Below are 18,869 nucleotides of genomic sequence, written 5' to 3' on the forward strand. Positions count from 1 at the left end.
TTTGCTTTTTCTCCTTCCTGTGGAAGCGATTTTCTCCTATTAGTATTTAAAAATATTTTAGGTTTTGGACGATATCTTTTCAGACTATTTTTAAACTTTAGAAGTAACAGTCAGATGCTAAAGATTATTTGTTTTAGATGTAGTTTTCCATGAATTTTGTGGGACTCTATTCTGCAAGCAATGGAGAATGGGGGGTGTTTTCAAGCAGGAGAGTGAATTCTCAGATGTGTGTTAGAAGCCTAATTCTGCAAGACCCAAAATGACAAAAGGTGGTAAGAGACAAGATACAGGACCACTCTTGAAGCACGTAGGAGAGGAGGAGAGAGCTGGACAGAGAGAGCTGCAGGAGCTGGCAGAGCCTGGGGCCTGATGACTAGCCTGGGTCCGGGAGACTCTGGGGTTTCCAGCTGAGCAGGGAGTGGCATTTCTTCCTATTCTTCCTACTACTCCTTTCTATTAAGAAGAAAGTAGAAGACCATAGGGTTGGGAAAGAGTTTGTTTTCCATCCTGTTGACATTCATGTGACAGAGTGAGAACTCAGTCCCCAAACTCAGGAGCAGGTTTGGGTCAGCACAAGCCCAAAGGAGGTGACAGAGTTCATTCACCAAGGTGGCCATGTGGAGAGGGCCTTTGAAGTGGGGAGGAACGGGGACCACAAGGGCTGGCAGCGGAGACTGGGACTGGTGGGGTGTCAGAAAGGGCCTCAGGGCAGGAGGAGGAGTTGTGAGCCCCTGAGGCTCAGCACGTCAGTGGCATAACCGTTTACATTCTAGAAAGATCCCCATGAGGCTGGAGTGCACGTGGCTGACGTGGCCAGGGACTAGGAAAGGAGGAAGGAGTGAGAAAGTCCTGTGGCGATTAGCCCAGATGATTCCAGTGCCTAATTTGGGTGGCCATAATCTCAGCAAAAATATGGTGGGAAGGGATATAGGGCGCCCAGGGCCCACTTCCCAGAGGAGGTTGTGCCTGAGCTGGTGAATGCAAGGAGCAGGTGGGAGTGGGGGCTAAAGTCAGTGCAGGGGTGGGCCGAATGGAGCTGAAGGACAAATGGCCGTGTTTGGGTTTAATCCGGAGGCCATGGGGACCCAGAGGAGGACTTTAGGGAGGTGAGCAAGGAGACCTTTGAGGTCATTCAGGCTGCCAAGAAGAGGGTGGGTGGGAGGCTGCAGGCAGGTGTCCCACTTGTAGGGGGACTTGCTGTAATGCAGATGTCCTACTTGGAGAGGGACTTGCTGTAACCCAACAAGCACAAAGATGGAAAACAGAGATGGACTCTGCTGGGAGAATCAAGGGCTTCCCAAAGGACAGGGATCCTGTCCCAGGTATCCCACCCTCCAGCCTGGTGAGCAGGGGAGGGGTGCATCTCCAAATCTCAGTGTGCCACCTGTGAGAAGGGCCCAGCATGATGATACCAGGTACCAATCATACATGGAACTGGCCACAGCCCCTGGCACCTGCATGCCCTTGATAGAAAATGGTAGTGGTGATCCCAAATCATATTTGGGATTTAAATGTCCACATTTACATGAATGACCAAATCCTGGTGGCTCTGAGGCCCCAGCCACATTCCCAGGAGGAACTGCTTTCTTTCCTGGGGTGCCCCCACTAATGGCCTCGAGGGTTCCTGGGGCGCACACAAGTTCAACGATCTAGACTGTGCTGCTGGGGGTTGGGGGAGCTCAGATTCCTCCGAGGGCCCCGGCAGGTACCATCCATGGCCACCCCACAAACCTGTTGGCGGGTCCCACTGGGCCATCTCCAATGCACAGCTGCCATGTGCACAGTGTGGCAACTCCACACTCAGGAGCCCCCGTATGACCACCCAGCTCCATCAATTCTCCAGCACTCAAGGCAGGCATGTCCTCTCAGCTGCCCATTGCTGGGCCCCCCAGGACTCCTCCCTCTGCTCCAGGGTAGCTGGGCCCACACCGCCCCAACCCTGGCCCAGCAGATCAGCGGTCTCTGCTTCCAGGGGCGTTCCCTCCAAAAGGCCTCCCTGTGGGGGAGCAGGCAGCCAGCCCGGCTTGCTTGGGTGAGAGCAAGACCTCTTCTCCCCACTGTGCGATGTCTCATCACCTCACAACCACCCCACGACAGGAGCCTGTGTCTCCACGGTCACCACCGGCACAAGGGGATGGCTGGCCATGCCATCTCACCTCACCTTAGCACGGCAGGTCCCCATGACAGGAAACAGAAGCCATACCCAGGTAGTTCTGGGAACAGGTGCAGGAGGATTCTCACAGTGCAGCTCTGAGAGCTAACAGCCTCTACGCAGAGGGTTCCTGGCTGGCATGGAGCACCCCAAGGGGTGGGCTGTCCTCGGCCAGCAGGGCCCCAGCACAAGAGCCAGAGGCAAAGTCCCAGTGCCTCTGGGACAAGAGCAACAAGAGCATCCAGTTGGCCAACAGGCCTGTAGGGGCACCCGCCTCAAACCCGCCTTCACCCAGCTCCAGGTGCCACAGCATCCAGGGAGGCATCTGTGATGGTGGGCCCGGTGTGGTTGGCAGCAGGGGGTGACGTGCTCCGTCAGGCCTCCCAGAAAAGAGGCTGTGGTAGGGCAACGAGGACCACGGCCCAAGGGCCACACAATGTGGTGCCACTGGGCCAGGCTCTCTGCTTGGAGGCCGAGGGCAGGACGCAAAGCATGGTGACAGTGACAATCACAGAAAGAGCCGGAGCCAGCAGGGTGAGATATAAAAATCTGTATTTATATTACAATGACATAAGGACACAGCATGGCCCACACGGTGGACAGGTGGGCGGGGGCCCTTTCCCCTCTAGCGCACACCTCCCTCACCGGCACCAGGCCCTTGTGTGGCCCCTGACTCTGGCACGGAACCTGCCCTAGTGCCCAACATGGACCTGGGGCCACATTGCTGGCCCAGGGTCAGGGTCCTCTGTGCAGGCAGTGGGGAGAGGGGTCCCAGGTTCCCTGACAGAGGGAGGCAGGGCATGGGAGAGCCTGCCTTGCCCAGCAGACGGCATGGGCTGGGGCAGACAGCAGAGTGGGGCCCCCAGGGCCACAGACCAGTACAGGGCTCCACCACCCGGGGAACACAGGCCCAAGCACTGCGCCACTAAGATGGGGTCTGCAGAGGCAAAGCCTTGCTGCAGACTTTTCCCCTCTGCAAGGATGGCGGGGGTCTGCTATGTGGTTTGCGGGGGTTATCCTGGTATGCGGGAGCTGCCTTCCAGTAAGTCTGGGGAACCCAAGCCTGAGTCTGGGTGCTCAGTGGCCGAGAGCACCGGTGTGGGCTGGGAGGGCACACGCAGAGGCTCAGGAGCCCCCGGCGCTGTTTTGCTCCTGTCTGCTCTCTATAGACACGGTGATGGCCTCTTGGTCCCTGCAGCCTCCAGTGATGGCAGCCTGGGCCCCTGGCAGGGAGCAGTGGGAGGTTTGAGCATATGGTGACTCCTACGACTAGCCCCCACCCAGTGGGCCACCCTTCACCCACCTGCTGGTGGCAGGGAGGGGCAGCTGAACAGCACCCCGGGTGGCTATGAGACTGCCTCCCAGTCCACGTGGGAACCACGGCCTCAAGAGCCACAGGCTGAGCTGCTGGGAGGGTCGGCTGAGGGGCCACCACTGGTCCCTGGGTGGATTCTGCTGGTCAGAGATGAGAGCAGAAGCTCCCTGGCTGCCCCAGGCACTGGAGGGTGGGGCAGGGAGCTGGTGCTTCAAGAATTGAGGGCAGGGACATGACCCCCTCAGGGCCCTGGAGTGCTGGCTGGGGAAGCAAGGTTGTACACACGGCCTGCCTTGCGCAGAGGTGCCGCAGGGTTTGAAATGAAGCCTCGGGGGGACAGAATCAGGCAGGCAGGGGAAGCTCCTTTCTGGGTGCCCCTGGCCCCCAGTGGGGCCAGAAGGAGATGCAGACAGGCCTCCTCACAACCACCCACAACGCGTTCGGATGCCCCTCAGCTCCAGGCACCACACCCCCTATGGCCTGCAGGGCAGGTTCTGTACCAGAGTTGTTTCCAGGGACCCCTTTCCACCACAAAGGGCCCCCCACCCTGGGGCATCTATGCCTATGACTAGAAATAGACACAAATTTTCCCCATGATGTGGAAACTGGCTAGAGATGCACCAGAGGCACGGCAGGCACTGCTGTGGGCCAGCCCCAAGGACAGAGGACGTCAGGAAGGAAAGGCGGGTGCAAGCCTCCTGGTGCCAGGCCTGCACCACCCAGTGAGCAGTCTTCATTGGCTGCCAGTGTCTGAAACCTGGAGCCCTCACTTAGGCCAGGAAGCAGGAGGCTCGAGTCAGGTCACAGGTGAGAATCCACCTCTCTAGTGAGCAAGTAGGCCCCTGCCAGCTGCTGGGGAGTGCAACACTAGGCCCCTCCGTGCCACCCACAGGGGCCTGGCTGCATCGCCCCCAGGAAGCCCTGGCCGCTGGGAGGGGCTGCCCACAGGAGATGAGAGGACAGCACTAGCTGGGCAGGCCTGGGGCACCCTGAGCCACGAGGGACATGCTGGTGGGAAGGGCAAGGCCAGACACAAGGCACACTTTGACGACATGACAGAGGGACGGGTCCCTGAGACGCTGGGTGGCTCCCACCCCTCAGCAAACAAGGACACAGCAATGGCTAGGAAAATAGAGTACAAAAATCTGGTACAGGAAACAGAGGCGGCACACACGGACGTCCCTTGGCCGAGAGTCTTTAGGCTTTCTTTTTTTAAAAAATGGTTGTTTTGTTTTTTTTTTGGGAAAGCCTCTCTGCCAGCTGAGGCTGCCGCAGCAGAGCTCATGAAGAGCCCTTTCCTAAGGTGGCTCCCGGAGCCCTAACTGGGCTGCTGGGCAGTGCAGCATTTTACTTTTTTGCTTTTCGTTTAAAAAAGGGAGATGAGTAAGCCCCCGAGGACCCAGTGGCTGCAACTTTTACCAGCCTCCAGCTCACCCCAGCCCTAGCCAGGAAGAGATGCCCCTCTCCTATGCAGACAGGCAGGCAGGCAGGATGGGTGGGCGTGGGTGAGCGGGAGCTGGAGGGGGAACCAGGCACAGCCCAGGGGCTGATGTTTGCAGGTGACCCCTGAAGGCCATCATCCCCAGAACAGGTGACCTCGGGGTGCCCAGGTGTGTCTGCGTGTGTGAGCATGTACATGAGTGCGTGTACCTAGGTGCGTGCGTGTGTGCGCGTCTGACAGTCCTACCAGAGCAGACACTGCCCAGCTCGGTGTGGGCTGGGCTGGCCTGGCCTGCCCCGAGAGCCCAGCCCTAGGTTCTGACAACTGCGACGTGGGAAGGACCTCGACCACCCACCTGCTCCAGGTGCTCACCCGGGTCCCGCCCTTCACAGATCCCTTGTCCACGCCAGGAGCCTATGTGGAACTGATAGGTAGGTGGACAGACGGACGGATGGACAGACAGCCTTGCCTTCCTTCCTTCCTCGGTCCACTCCTTTCTCTGGGATCCAGGGTTGGGGTCTGAGCTCCCTGTGGTGGTCATTAAGCCCCTCACATGGCACCTGCCGAGGTTTGCAGCAATGATATTTAATACTTCTGGAATGATTAGGAATCTGAGAACAGACCGTGGGCGGCTACGCTGACCAGGGCTCCGGACGTGGAAGCTGGGCCCTGCCTCCTTGCAGGGGACTCTGCCCAGCTGAGAGGGGCGGGCAGCTCGGCAGGCCCTGACCAGCAAGCGGGCAGTGCCAGGCGGCCCAGGCGGCAGCGGGAGCTTCCAGAATGGCACAGCAGTGGGCCTGTGGAGAGGCTGGCGTCAACCGAAGGAGAACTGGAGGGCTGACACGCGTGGCTGGCGGGCAGGCAGGCCAAGGAGCAGAGGGCACGGGCCTACGAGAGGGCGGGGCGGCCCAGCCGCCGGCAGTGGGGCCCGAAGCCACTGTCGCCGCCGCTGCCACTCTGCAGGCTGTAGTGGTCGTCCGCGTCACTGCTGCTGCCAACACTGTCCAGCTCACCAGGGCCAAATTCCATGCCCTCTATGTCCACTTCTGGGGAGAACAGAGCGGGGATGGGGTCAGGCCACTCTAAGGGTGCCAGCCCATTTCTCCCTTTTCTGGAAGCAGAAGCTCTGGGCAGAGGAGCAGAAGTGCAGACGGCGCTGTCTGGGCCCTGGGGCAGCAGACGCCAGGAGGGCTCTGGCTAAGGACCCAGCCTCAGAAGCACCAGTCCTCAGCGGGCCATGAGGCCTCTGCATCCCACCCTCCCTGTCCAGTCCCTTCTGCGCTTAGACGGTGACAAACACACACCCCAGTGCAGCAGGGAGCTGGGAGGGTTCTCCCCAACCCCAGCACCAGGCGCCTTCTCTCCACCCAGGGAGCTGCGCCACTGAGTGCCTGGAGGCCCAGGTGAGGCTGCCCCACGCCCCACCTTGCTCTGAGTCGTCCGTGGAGACGGCGGAGCCTGTGCTATCTGTGCGCACACGCTCCACGCTCTGCACCGACAGCTGCTCCAGGCGCCGCTTCAGGAAGCGATGCTCCTGCTGCAGCTGCTCCTTGATGCTCAGTGCCCGGCGGTCCTGCTCCTCCAGTTTCTGCGGGCAGGGGGGGCTGTGAGCCCACAGCGGGAAGGGGACTCCCCATTTCCCCCTGGCCAGGAACCGGGGCACCCAGGCCTGGGCCCGGGAGGTTCCCTCTCCTTGACAAGACCTAGCCGGGCTATGGGCCACAGGGTGCCCAGTCTCTACCGGCCCCACAGCCTGAGGTGGATCCCTCCCTGTCCCAGCCAGGCGGTCACAGTCAGATGCCACCTCCCAGCCCTATGGTTTCCATCTATGGCCCAGCTCTAATACCCGCAGCCACCAGGCAGCCTTGGTCAAGCTGAGCCATGTATGGCCATGACACCCTGGGTCAGCGCTACCCGATCTTTGCCTGGCACCTTCTCCAGGACAGTCCTGCTTCCAGCGGGTCTCCTCACACACTCCCAGCCCTGCCTGCCCCCGCAGGGCTGTGGCTTGTAGCATGCCTATCTCTGCAACACCTGCGCCCTGCCCTCTCTAAACCTTCCCGTGGGCCCCACTGAGACGCTGCTTGCTCTGTGAGGGCCCCCAGGGCTCTGGTTGTGCCCCTCTCAAAGCTCCTGCCACCCCAGCCTGGAGGTGGCCATGCCTATGCAGGCAGAGGCCCTCAGAGCAGATGGAGACTTGCCCTGGTTGGCCCAAAAGTCACAAGGCCCCCAAACCAACAGGGCTGTCAAAAGTCCTTTGGGGGCTGCCCCAGGGAATGTCTCCCTCAGCCAGCCCCCACTGCCCCAACCTCCACCCTGGCACCCACACCAGGCTGACTACTTTTAGTCTGCCTTCTGATGGCACCCAGGAAACACTGCCCCTCCTGGTCTCTTCTCTCCTTCCTGGCCCACTCTCTCCTTCTAGCAGCTGCCTCTTCACAGCCCAGGGCCCCAGAGAGCTATCTGTCCCCCGAACTCCTCTTCTCCACCCAAACCTATGCTGCACTGCGGCTTCTTACGCCATCAGCACCCAACAAACACAGCACAAGCCACAGAACTACCTCGACCCCTTGGCAGCTTCTGTGGCTGCTCCTCCACCCTGGCAAAAACCACCAGGCCCCCGACACACACCCGCCAGATGGCTCCCCACCCACCTTCAGGCCCTCTGATCCAAGGGCTGCCCAGGGTCCCCTGTGAGCACACCCCCAGGGCATGCAGGGACACCGAGGCAGCCGGACAGGGCAGGGTGGAGCGCAAGGCCCACTCACCTTGATATGCACCTTGGCCCGCTTAAGGAGGCTCAGCGTGGTGTGGCGGGTGCTGTCAGGGCCCAGGGGCACCAGTTGCTTGAGCTGCTCCAGGTACAGCCTGAGTTTGGCTCGTCTGAAAGAGCCAGAGACAGAACCATCAGCCTGGGGTGGCAAAGCCCATGGGGTGAGAGGTCTGGGGGAGGGCAGGAGGCAGTTTGCAGGGCCCTGCACAGACCCATCCTCACCATCCACTGCTGCAGATGTGCTGAGGGTCCCTCTCTGAGGATCCCCTCCTGGCCTGGCTGGGAACTCCCCCCACCCCAGGAACAGCCCAACACCCACAGCCCCCAGACACCCGGCAGAAACGCCCAGCTCACCATGGCCTGCAGAGTCTCAGTGCGTCACCACCAGGCACTGCCCAGGAGCCCCAGCTCGCCCCCCTGCCATCCCCCATCCCCCATCCCTGCCCTGGAGTCCTCATGCAGGGCAGGGTGGGGTAAGGCGACGGGTGCTGTTCAGGCTGCACCCAGAGATCTGGAGAGACCCAGACAAGATTTATGTCTCTCCACCTCATCGTGCACAATGTGCTCTCTGTCACTTTTGTGACCATGGAAACATGATCAGCCTAGGTCAAGGGAGGGCCAGGGACCAGGCCCTTCCAACCCAAGTTTCATATCCCCTTGCAAACCGCCTCATTCCAGAGTCTGTCCCTGTATCCACAGACGAATCCACTTTTCACAGAACTGGAGCCGTGACACCCAGTGGTGCTTGCTTGCTTGTTCACACTCAAGAGCACTTGCTCACACGCTACAATACTCCAGGACACATTCATCGGGCACCTCGGGAGAGGGGCCCTGGCTTCATCCTAGGCCTGCCCCTGCGGAAACACCGCCTTCCCGGCTGGCCTGCTTGTCTGCGGGGGAAGATGGTGGAGCTCACGGGGTACGGGGAGTCCAGCACACCCAGAGGCCTGGGACCCTGGCCACGCCCACATGCACCTGCCTAGCAGTGCAAGGCACCAGGAGTTTTTGTCACTGCCATGTTCAACCACAGACTCACCCATCCCGTGCAGGCCACAGAGTCTGCTTCCAAATATAGGACACTTTGCTTTGGGTAAATCCTTACGAGCAGAATGAGCAGGTCAAGGGGTAGGAATACTTTCTGAATCTTTTGAAAACCTGCCGCCCAGCTGCCCTGCCACAGCTGATGCCCACACACGTGACGTCCCCCACATGGCGCCAACACTGAGCACCCCAGCCCTGGCATGTCTGCTCCTGCCGTTCCCAAGCCCAGCAAATCTTGTCCCCCTGGGAGTAACGTGGGCAGGGACAGCCATTTCCTTTGGACAGAGGAGGAGACTGAAGAAGGAGGCGGCTGCTGGGTGCAGCGGTTAACAGCTGCACCAGTCGGGAGGTCTGCCTGGAGGTGGCCTGCATGGGGCCAAGATCCTCAGCATCTCCCACGCTGCCTCCCGTGCACAGGTGCCGGGAAAGGGGTCCCAGGCTGCCACTACATGACTACCCCAGTTGCTGGAAGCTCAGCCTCCCCACCTCCAACAGGAGTGAGCGCCCTGCCACCCCCCAACCCAGGAACTGTGCAGGCAAGAGGCCAAAGGGTGCTCTCTCTGCTAAAGGAGGGGCCCTTTCCCGAGGCACATTGCCAACGTACTGCGGCCACCAATGGGACTAGGTCTGCAAGTGGGGGTGTTGCCAAGGGCCTCCTTCCCTGGTCCACTCTAGCAAATGGCTTTCCAACCCACCACGTAATTACATCAGCACTACATGACCTCTGCAGAACAATTTAAAAATGCAAATCAACTCTAAAAGGAAAAAAAATTAAAAGTACCCCCAAATTCCACCACCCCAAAACACCTCATTATCATTTTAGTGTGTTACACATGCACATCATGAATGTTAAGTGAAAAAATTAGAATACGGAACCACACAGGTGACAAGTGACCCAATTTTGTTTAAAAAATAAAAGAGCAGACGCACACAAGAGACGACAGAACAAAATGAGGCACAGGGAGTGTGCGTCTCCAGGCGATGCGCCTGGCCATTTTATTTCTTTAGCTTTGTACTTTTCTGTATTTTTCAGGTTTTCTATGCTAAAAAAAACACACACACACACATTGCTGTAACAATCAGAGAAAGACACGTTTGCACAAGAAAGAAAAACACAGCTAACAGACAAATAACAAGTAGAAAAATCTTTGCAATACATATAAAAGACAAATGGTTAGTATTCGTGGTATTTTGAGCTCATACACATCAAAAATTAAAAGCAGAATGCCTCGACGTCACAACGGGCGGAGGACACAAACAGGCTGCAGGACACGAGGGCCAACCTAACCTAACGCCCGGCTCCATCTCACCAGAGCCAGGAAATGCACATGCAAACAAGGAGGTACGACTGGCACCCTCCGACGGGCTGACGTGAGAAGGGATGGCTCCTGCGCCAGCCAACTCGAGAGATCGCTGATGGTTTGCTGGTGGGAGAGCAAAAGGGGACACAGGTCTGAAGGGCCATTGGCACAGTTATCACTGACCGCCAACCAGCATCTCTACTTTTAGGGCCTTGGTCCTACAAAACTATCCCCTCGGATCCGCAAAGGTCTGTGCTCACCAAGGCGCATCGCAGGACTGTCCGGAAGTCCCTGTGTTAACCAGAGGGTCATCACTAAGAACGCTGGTGGCACAGCCAAGTGTCCTGTGCAGTCATTGGGGATGAGCAGGTGGAGGAGTGTGCCCTGACGCAGGTGGACAGGACTTACGTACGTGGTGTCAGGTGAAAGACCAAGTGAGGAAATGGAGAACAAGGTCCCCTCCTTATCCAAGTCTCATCGGCAATGTTAGTGCCCGCGGGGAGCAGAGGAGGATGTGGCTCAGCCTCCGAGTGCCTGGGATGCAGTCTCTGGGGTGGGGTGCAGGGGAGGTCCGTGAACAGACCGCTTTAGAAATCACGGAACACCTTTCTCGAGAGACAAACAGAAGCCATCTGACCACACACACGCACTGTCCAAACCAGTAACAGGTCCACCTGGCCCAGGAGGGCAGGCACCAGGGCTGGAGGCCACAGAAATTCCTGCCCTGAGCAGTGCCAGTGGCCTGGAGCCAACTCTACCAGTGGCTGGTTGTGGGACCCCAGGAAGATCCCCACCCACCCCTCCGAGCCAGGAAGCCCCTTGGCCCAGGGCTGCACTGGGCTCCCACTGGGCCCTCCCCTCCTGAAGCCGCTGCAGTGCCCTGGGCCCCCTGCCAGCACCCCACGGCTGTCCCTGGGCATCCAAAGGGCTTTTAAAACCCCCACTTCCTGAAGGAACCCTGTGTGGATTCAGGAGGCAGAACCCGCCTGTAGGACTAGTGCGCTGGGCTGGTATCAACAGCAGCCCCACCTCTGACGCAGCACTTTCCAGCTCTCCCAAAAACCCCAAACCCAGAGGGGGACCCAGGGCACCGAGAGGGCATGGCTCCACGCCAGCGTCCCAGCCAACCAGAGAACCTGGCTGCGGCTGACGGGGAGCTAGGGGTGGCTCAGGAACACACGTGCCTCCCACTCCCTCTGTCTGCCTGCATTTTCTAGACATTGCCAACAAAACTTCCCGAGGTACGTGAAGGCCGTGTGAGGCTGCATCAGCACATGAGGCTGGGCTGCAGGGGGCTCCTGGGGACCTCCAAAACCTGGACATGCTTGGGGGAATGTGGGGCAGGGACTCAGCTGAGGACTCTGGACTGGCCTTTGGGATGGGCTCTGCCATCCAGGGGCTATCAAGGGCCAGGAGAGAAGGCTGGGACCTTCCCCCAAAACACACTAAGACCATAGCCTGGAGTAGAGCCAGTGAGGTCAGCAGCCAAGAAGGTGAGGCCTCCACAGTCCCCAGGACCCTGGGGTCGGCAACGATGCACCAGCCTCAGACCTGCTGAAGCTGCCTTCCTACAAAGGGAGGAGGAGAAGGGCTGGGCAGGCTTGGCTCAGAGCACCCACAGGGGGAAGTCCCATAGGCCCTGCCCAGTCCCCAGTAAGGGGACATCTCCGGGCAAAGCAATGTCCAGGGCCTGCCTCCCGGGGATGGCTGGGTGGCCCAGCCAGGGGCTTCCTTCCTTCCTCAAGACAGCACGCAGCCCTTCCTGCAGCCAAGAGCAGCTGGCATCAGGTAGGCTGTGATCCAGGGCCCCAGGCCTGTGAGTGCCTGGGGCTGTCCACATCTGCCTCTTGGCCAGCCAGAGACAGAAACCCCCTGCACTGGGGTGGGGGAGTCCACAGAGACACCCTGGCTGCCCACCCATCCCTCCTCTGTGTCTCAAGAAGGCTCCATGAGGCCCTGGCTAAATGCAGCCTCTGGAAAGAGAGCAGAGGGCAAAGCCAGGTCAAACGGCAGCTGCAGGGGTCCCCTGTCCTCCCCAACAGCTGCCACATCCTTGCCACCCATCCTCCCCCAATGTCACTGCCCCTCAGTCTGTCCCCATTGGGAAGCTGTCCTCCCAGGGACTGCCTCCAGGAAGCCTTCCCTGAACACCCCCACGTGCCTGCCCCAGCTCCTGGGTCCTGGTCAAGGCTAGGCTGGTCTCCTTAGGCCTGGGAAGAACTCCAGGCCTCCCTGGTTCTCTTGGGCCCTGTACCTGCCCCCACCTCTGTGGCCTCTAGGGAACCCCCCAAACACACATGACCTGTCCAGGAAGTGCAGTTCCTCAGAGAACACTGCGTTCTGTCCCTGCCCAGCTGCCCGCCCCAGCCAGCAGCCCGAATCCCAGGGGAACGGAAGTTGGCGCTGCTGTGGGGGTAGACATGAGGGGGAGGCGGAGACCTGGCCGAGCACCAAATTTTTCTAGAGGGGACTGTGGGGGGGGCTCAGCCAGCACGCAGACCTGCCCCACCAGGAAGGGAAGAAAGAGCTGACCCATTTCACAGATGGGATCACAAGTCAGGAGGGAGCGATGGCCCAGCATCCTTCAGGGGAACCTTCCTCGTCCTAGCATGGGGGCTCCTGCCTCCAGGGCTGCCTCTGTACTCACCCAGGGCTCCCGCTGCCAGCCCCTAGGCCCCTGAGCTCACCTGCAACTCGTCCCCACCAGCAGAGCTGGGCCTGCAGCCCTAGCTGCCTCCGGCTGTCACCAGGGGGAACAAATACCCCGCAGCTTTACTCGAGGGCTCACCTGAATCCTGCCCTGGGCCAGAGCTTCCCACATGGCCAGGGACTGGCTGCTTTCCATCTGCCCCTCGGACAAGCCTGTAGCACAGCTCCTTGGAAGGCAGACCCCAGAATGCACAGGGCAGAGAGCCCAACCCTCCTGATTGGAGACCACTGTTCTGAAAGCTAAGGGCCCTGACTGTCACATAGCACAAGCGGCCCTGCTTCAGGTCTCTGACTCCCACTTGGATGAGCTCTGGAAAGCAGGGCCTGGGCCCCCCGCCATCTCCTGCCTCTAGCACAGAGTGCCTGAAACAGACCTCAGCCTCCTCCTCCAAGCTTGACCCTTCCCAAGACAAGGACACACCCTAGCAGCACACTTGGCCATGCCCGGGACAAGGGCGGGCTCAGCGTACCACATACCCTCAGTAGAAGGGTGGGCCAGGTGCTGGGCTCACGTTGGGGGCTGGGGGGATCACTTACCTGTGCTTTTCTAGCTCGTTGTGTGAAGACCTGTTTAGGGAGACAGAAAGACAGAGCTCACTCTGCTGCGTGACCACCAGGGCACAGAGAACAGCGCCCTCCTCAGGGGCCAGGACCTGCAGACAGTGGCTGGCTGTGTCTGGGTTCCGGAATGGACCAGAACAGTGAGGGCTGGGACAGCTGCCCACCCAGGGTTGGGGGAACCACATGCTGAGGGTGGACACTGGTTGTCAGCTTTGGGTACTCCATGCTGGGGGAGCCCCAGCTCACGCCCGGGAGTTCTCCATGGGTCAGGGACTTGGTTTGGTGAGAAGCAGCAACAGGGCCGGGTCTGTTCACAGGGAGGCCCAGAGATGCAGGCAGGTCCAGGGCGCCCAGGGCCACAAGCCCACCTAGCAAGGCCTGTGGGGAATCTGGCTGACAGGAGGACCCAGGCCTCCTTCCAGAGGAGTGGGGGAGGCCCAGGGAGCAGCAGCAGGTCCTGGCCCTGACCCCTACTAACTACTCGCCTTCCCTGCTCCTCAATCCCTGAGGCCAGCTGTGTCCTTGGAGCCAAAGCAGCCTAGTACCTGGGACAAAGAGCAGGTGGAGATGGAGCCCAGAGACCTGGCCCTCAGGACACGGGTGGTCCTGTCCTGACACCACCACTGTGTTGGGCTCACACACCTGCGTGACCACAGCCCACCTTACCAATGGGGACCAGGGACACAGCAGTGCCAGCCAGGTCAGCCCATGAGGGGGCTTCTGAGATGTGGATGCTTCCCAGGCCAGTGGGCACAGGGGGACACTGACGCCAGCCCTTCCACTTCCCTTGGGGACTGTGTGCTAGCAGGATGGGCCGCCCTGGAGGCCTGGGCTCAGCCTCTCTGGGGACAGTGGCCCCACCTGCTGCTCACCTGTCTTGCCCATTCAGACATGGGCACACAACTCCGAGCACCACAGCAGGTGCCACAGCATCTGCCCTGGAGGACAACGAGGCAGGGAGACCTCGCTCCCAGCTCCAGGCCACCTTCCCAGTCCAGGCAGGACCCCGCAGGCCAGCCAGGGCTTCCGGGCCTCCCAGGATGCTGCTGCACAGGTAGGCAGAGAGCTCAGACCACTTCTGCGCACCTCCAGACCCAGCCCTGAGGCCTCTCCCTGCCCTCAGGTCCTGGCTCCTTCCTAAAGTTTCTGCTGACCACTGCCTGCTTCAGGAACTTGGGATCTGGCGTCTCCTGTCCCAACCACTCAGGCCAAGGGCCTGCCCCTCCCACCTGCTGCACCAACAGGCTCTGGGCCCCCCTGTGTAGCCTCAGCAGAGCCTCCAGACCCAGGTCTCAGGATCCTGGAGAGCCTGATAGTCACATGGGCTGGACAAGGAGCCTCAAGAATCACTGCCAGGGCCAGCCAGGGCCGGCCAGAGCGAGTAGAGGCCACAGCCATATGCTCCTCACTGGCCTCACAGAGATGGGCCCCTGCACCAGCCTTTCTGCCTCCCCAGAACAGGCAGGCCACACGAATGAGCTGTGCTCTCTGTCCTCAGCCCAAACCGCAGCCTGGCCACATGGGTCTGTAGTCTGCTGGCTCAGAAGGGAGGCCAGGGTCAGCAGGTGCCCTTCAATGTAAAAGCCTACCTGCCCACCCCTTGAAGGGTGGCGTGGGACTGGACCCCACCCTGGAGGCAGGGGGCACTCCTCCAGCAGCCAGGGCCCCTCCTGCAGCTCCTCCTGGACCCAGAGACCCTTGGGGCCCATCGAAGGGAATGTTTGCCACATGGGTCCCCGGAGTACTCTATCCCTCACAGGAGAGGTGGGAGCCATCCCCGCTGAGGCTGGGCCCAGTGCGTTCCCAGCACTCCTGTGACCCCAGGAGACAAGCACACTTCCCATAGAATAGACCCCCTGCAGGCTGGCCCCAGTCCCCTGTCGCCTCCCTCAACCCTGACACTGTCCTCTGGCCCCACTCCCTACCTGTTGCCCCAGCCCCACTGTGCCATGTCCCCTCCCTCACCTTGGCAGAGCATGGAAGCCTCACAGGTGGAGACAAGTCAGGGGCTCAGAGACCCTCTGGCCGCCTGCTCTGCCCAGCTACTTGTCTGGGTTGGCTGAGGAAAGGCTCCAGGGCAGTGCTGCCCATCAAGGGAGGGGCCAAGCCGCCAGCCCTGGACTGCCTCAAGCCCCAGGGGAGCAGGGCTCGGCCCAGGGGAGCCAGGGGGAGATACACCAGAGTTAGGGAGCCCTCTGCCTCCCTCAACAGTGCCCCCATGGTCTCTGTCCCAGCAGAATGTGGACAGCTAGGACCCCAACTCAGAACAGGTGTCATCAGAGGTGGGTGAGTGGCGGGCAAGTAACTAAACCTCTCCCCGCCTCAGTTTCCTTGGCCATAAATAGAGATAAAAATCACATCGCCTCTCTGAGCCTGGGGTGAAGATGAACCGGCTGCGTGTGTGAAACACTCAGCATAGAGGCAGTGTTTGGGCAGCCTTGGCCAGGACGCTGGTTGTCTGCTCTGGGTACTCCACGCTGGGGGAGCCCCAGCTGGCGCCCCGGAGTTCTCCACCGGTCAGGGACTCGGTCTGGTAAGAAGCAGCAGCAGGGGCCGGGCTGGCTCACTGAGGAGGCCTGAGGCAATGGTCCCCTCGTCACACTCCTGTCCTTCCCCAAACTGTCCCCAATAAGGGACCAGGGGCTGGGACTCAGAGACAGGTCCCAGCCAGAGCAGCAGGGGACTCACTAATTCCTCACCTAGCTCAGGACACCACAGAGATGGGTCCCTGCGCCAGCCTTTCTGTTTCCCCAGAACAGGCAGGCCACAGGAATGAGCCATGCCTTGGGGCTCTGAAGCCCCCTACAAACGCAGCTCCCAGCCTGCTCACACAGAAGGGCTGGGCCAAGGTGGGCCCAGACAGGGCCAGGTGTGCCGCGGTCCTCACAGCAGCGAGGAGGACGGAAATCCCTGGGGAGCCCCGGCCCAGGATCCCCACTTCCCACGCGGGGCACCTGTACGCACCCCAGCTTCAGGCGTTCTGCTGCCTGAACACGAGGCCAAGGTATGGAGGGCGCAGCTGGCACCAGGAGTAATGACTTCATGGGGCCCCTGACGTGCAGCCTGCCCCTCCTCCCGCCCCCTTAAAAGGCCTCCGTCTTAAAGAAGACGACCCCACACTGGTGGTTGGAGTTTCGCTGTGTCAGGAGGCCGGGCAGGAGCGGTGGGCACCCTGGGAGGAGTGGTGGCCCAGGACAGCGCCTCCACTCGCCTTCTCTGTTCAGGCTCCTGTGAGCTGGGGGAGGTCGCAGAGCAGCACAGTTCGGTTCTGAGTCAGTCGAAAGGAGACCGCCCACCCACCCGCGGAAAAAGGGGGTTAGGGCCGGCAGCCCCTGGGGACCCTGGCTGAGGCTGTTTCCCCAGACCGACCGGGCACCAGCCAGCGCCCGCTGACAACTTTTCTACCGCCTGGAAAAGTCCAGAACAACTCGGGGGCGGGGAGCGGGCGCGGAGCGGACCCCGGCGGCGGGCGCTGTACGCGTGGCACTGTTTACGCGAGCGGCCCGGGAGGCGCGGCCGCAGGAAGATGGCGACGGCGAGGGCGGGGCCGGCCGGGCGGGGCTGCGGCCGCGGCCTGCGCGCCTCCTCCTCCAGGCTGGCCGCCGGGGCGCGCGGCGGCGGTGCTGAGGGCCGCGGGCCGGGAATCGGGGCCCAGGGACCACGCTCCGGGTGGGGGCGGGGGTTCGGGCGGGGGCGGGCGTGGGGGGCGGTACCTGTTGTTCGGGGCCTTGCGCACCAGGCTGGCCGCCTTTGTTTTCTCCCTGGTGAAGTCGCCGTCGAAGGGCAGCACCGAAGCGTAGCCGTGCTCGGCCTCTGCGGACACACGGCGCGGTCAGCGGCCCCCGCCCGGCCCGGACCCGCCGCCCGCCCACCGCTGCGGGCGCACAATGGGGCGCGAGCGCTACCTCGATCCCTGCGCTCCAGGTACTCGGCCGCCTCCAGCAGGATCAGCAGGGAGTTCAGCTCCATCCTCCCGCCCGCGCCTGTCCCCCCCGGGACGGCGGCGGCCGCTGCCCGGCCCGCTCCGGCCGGCTCCGCTCGCCGCCCGCCCCGCGCGCCTGGCCGCCGCACTTCCAGACTCCGCGGACTCCGGCGCTCGGCCGCCACCCTCCGCCTCAGGCCCTCAAATTGACACATAAGGGAGAGCGGCGGCCCACAGAGCCAATGGGAGGCGGTGTTCGGGTTTCGGGGGCGGGCGCAGGGCCCGACCGGGGCCAATGGGGGCGAGTCGAGCGCCTCGGGCGGAGCCGAGAATGTTGACAGATGCGGAGCTGGGCTGGGATAGGCCGGCCGCGCTAGTAACAATTTAGAAGCCCGAGCTTAGCAACAGCACGTGGTGGCCCGGCCCCCGCGCTAGCTGACTGGCGGCCACCGTGCATGTTAAGTAGGCACCGCGCACCGATTGGCCAGAGCGGCCTATGTAAAACAGGCACTGCGAGCCAATGGCCGGTGGCGGGGCGCGCGGCCAATGGGGGTGTCGCTGCCGGACGCGTTGCCGAGAGGAAGCGCAGCGCGCGGGGACCGCCCGCCGGCGTGGGGGCCCGTTAGGACGCAGGAGCGTCTCGGCGACGCGGGCGCAGCGGGGTGCTCTGGGGCGTGCGCCGGGACGCGCCGGGCCTGAGCGCGGCGAAAGCAGTGGCTCCGCGGGGGGACGAGGCCTCGCGCTCTGCCCGCGGGTCTCGCGTGGGGCCGCGAAGGACTCCCCTCCCCGCCGGGCGCAGAGTGACCCTGGGAAAGGCCGGGACTTGGGAGAGGGACACAGAGGCTCTGAGCGAAAGAGCCAGGCCCCTCTGAGAGTGTCAGTGGGGAAACAGGCCCAGAGCGGGCGGGCTCATCAGATGGCCCAGTGGACGCCGGAGCTGAGGGAGGGCCCAAGTCTGGGGAAGGGACACAGACGTGCACCCAGGGTCGCGAGGCTCCCCGGAGTCGGGGGCTGCGTGCTCTGTGTCTGGTCTGAGGGGCAGGGACAGTCCCAGAGGCAGGCGCTGGCCTCCTCTGGCAACGACGCTCTTTGTAGGGAGGGAAGTAGCCCTAAATGGAGACTACGAGAGTGAACTCTTCATCAAATCCCGGCTGGCGGGTTTCCCTAGTGACCCCTGATCCTAAGGCTGGCCCAGGAGGTGGCAGGACTGGCAGCTCCAGACTGGCCACGGCACTCCCCACCCTCTCGCTGATTTTTTATTTTGTTTTATTTTAGAGACGGCTCTGTCGCTCAGGCTGGAGTGCAGTGGCGCGATCTCAGTTCACTGCAACCTCGGCCTCCCAAAGTAGCTGGGACTACAGGCGCCTGCTATCACGCCCAGCTAATTTTTGTTTTTGGAAGAGACAGGGTTTCACCATGGATGGTTGCGATCTCCTGACCTCGTGATCCGCCCGCCTCGGCCACCCAAAGTTCTGGGATTATAGGCGTGAGCCGTCTCGCCAGACCCTTCTCATTGATTTTTGAGTTTGATGGCCTGGATGTGCCAAGGGCAGGCCCCGCATGCTGGAGAGTGTGGAGGCATAAGGTGACTGGACCCCTCCAGAAGTTCCCAGTGGGGCACAGGAGCTGCTGCTGCCAACAAAACTGAACAAAA

At 61.5% G+C, this 18,869-nt stretch overlaps 1 protein-coding gene across 3 annotated transcripts; it reads right to left on the reverse strand.

Annotated features, from left to right (window-relative positions):
- Positions 1 to 2,687: 2,687 nt before the first annotated feature.
- MXD4 (MAX dimerization protein 4) lies at positions 2,688 to 17,566 on the reverse strand. Of its 3 annotated transcripts, XR_004437772.1 has the most exons (7): positions 17,199 to 17,566; positions 17,007 to 17,106; positions 13,270 to 13,299; positions 7,677 to 7,791; positions 6,334 to 6,496; positions 3,456 to 5,954; positions 2,688 to 3,375 (listed from the first exon to the last, which is right to left on the reverse strand). XR_004437772.1 is itself a non-coding variant. In XM_033213486.1 (6 exons), exons 1-6 carry the CDS (start codon positions 17,428 to 17,430, stop codon positions 5,797 to 5,799), a joined length of 798 nt encoding a protein of 265 aa, XP_033069377.1. In that variant the 5' UTR covers positions 17,431 to 17,566; the 3' UTR covers positions 2,688 to 5,796. The 3 variants fall into 3 exon arrangements, 2 of the variants coding, with proteins under 2 accessions (XP_033069377.1, XP_033069378.1); XM_033213486.1 differs by having other exon boundaries at positions 2,688 to 5,954; XM_033213487.1 differs by lacking the exon at positions 13,270 to 13,299 and having other exon boundaries at positions 2,688 to 5,954.
- Positions 17,567 to 18,869: the final 1,303 nt, after the last annotated feature.

This window comes from Trachypithecus francoisi, unplaced genomic scaffold (genome assembly GCF_009764315.1).
Source record: "Trachypithecus francoisi isolate TF-2019V2 unplaced genomic scaffold, Tfra_2.0 Lachesis_group1, whole genome shotgun sequence".
In the NCBI taxonomy this organism is placed as follows: Eukaryota; Metazoa; Chordata; class Mammalia; order Primates; family Cercopithecidae; genus Trachypithecus; species Trachypithecus francoisi.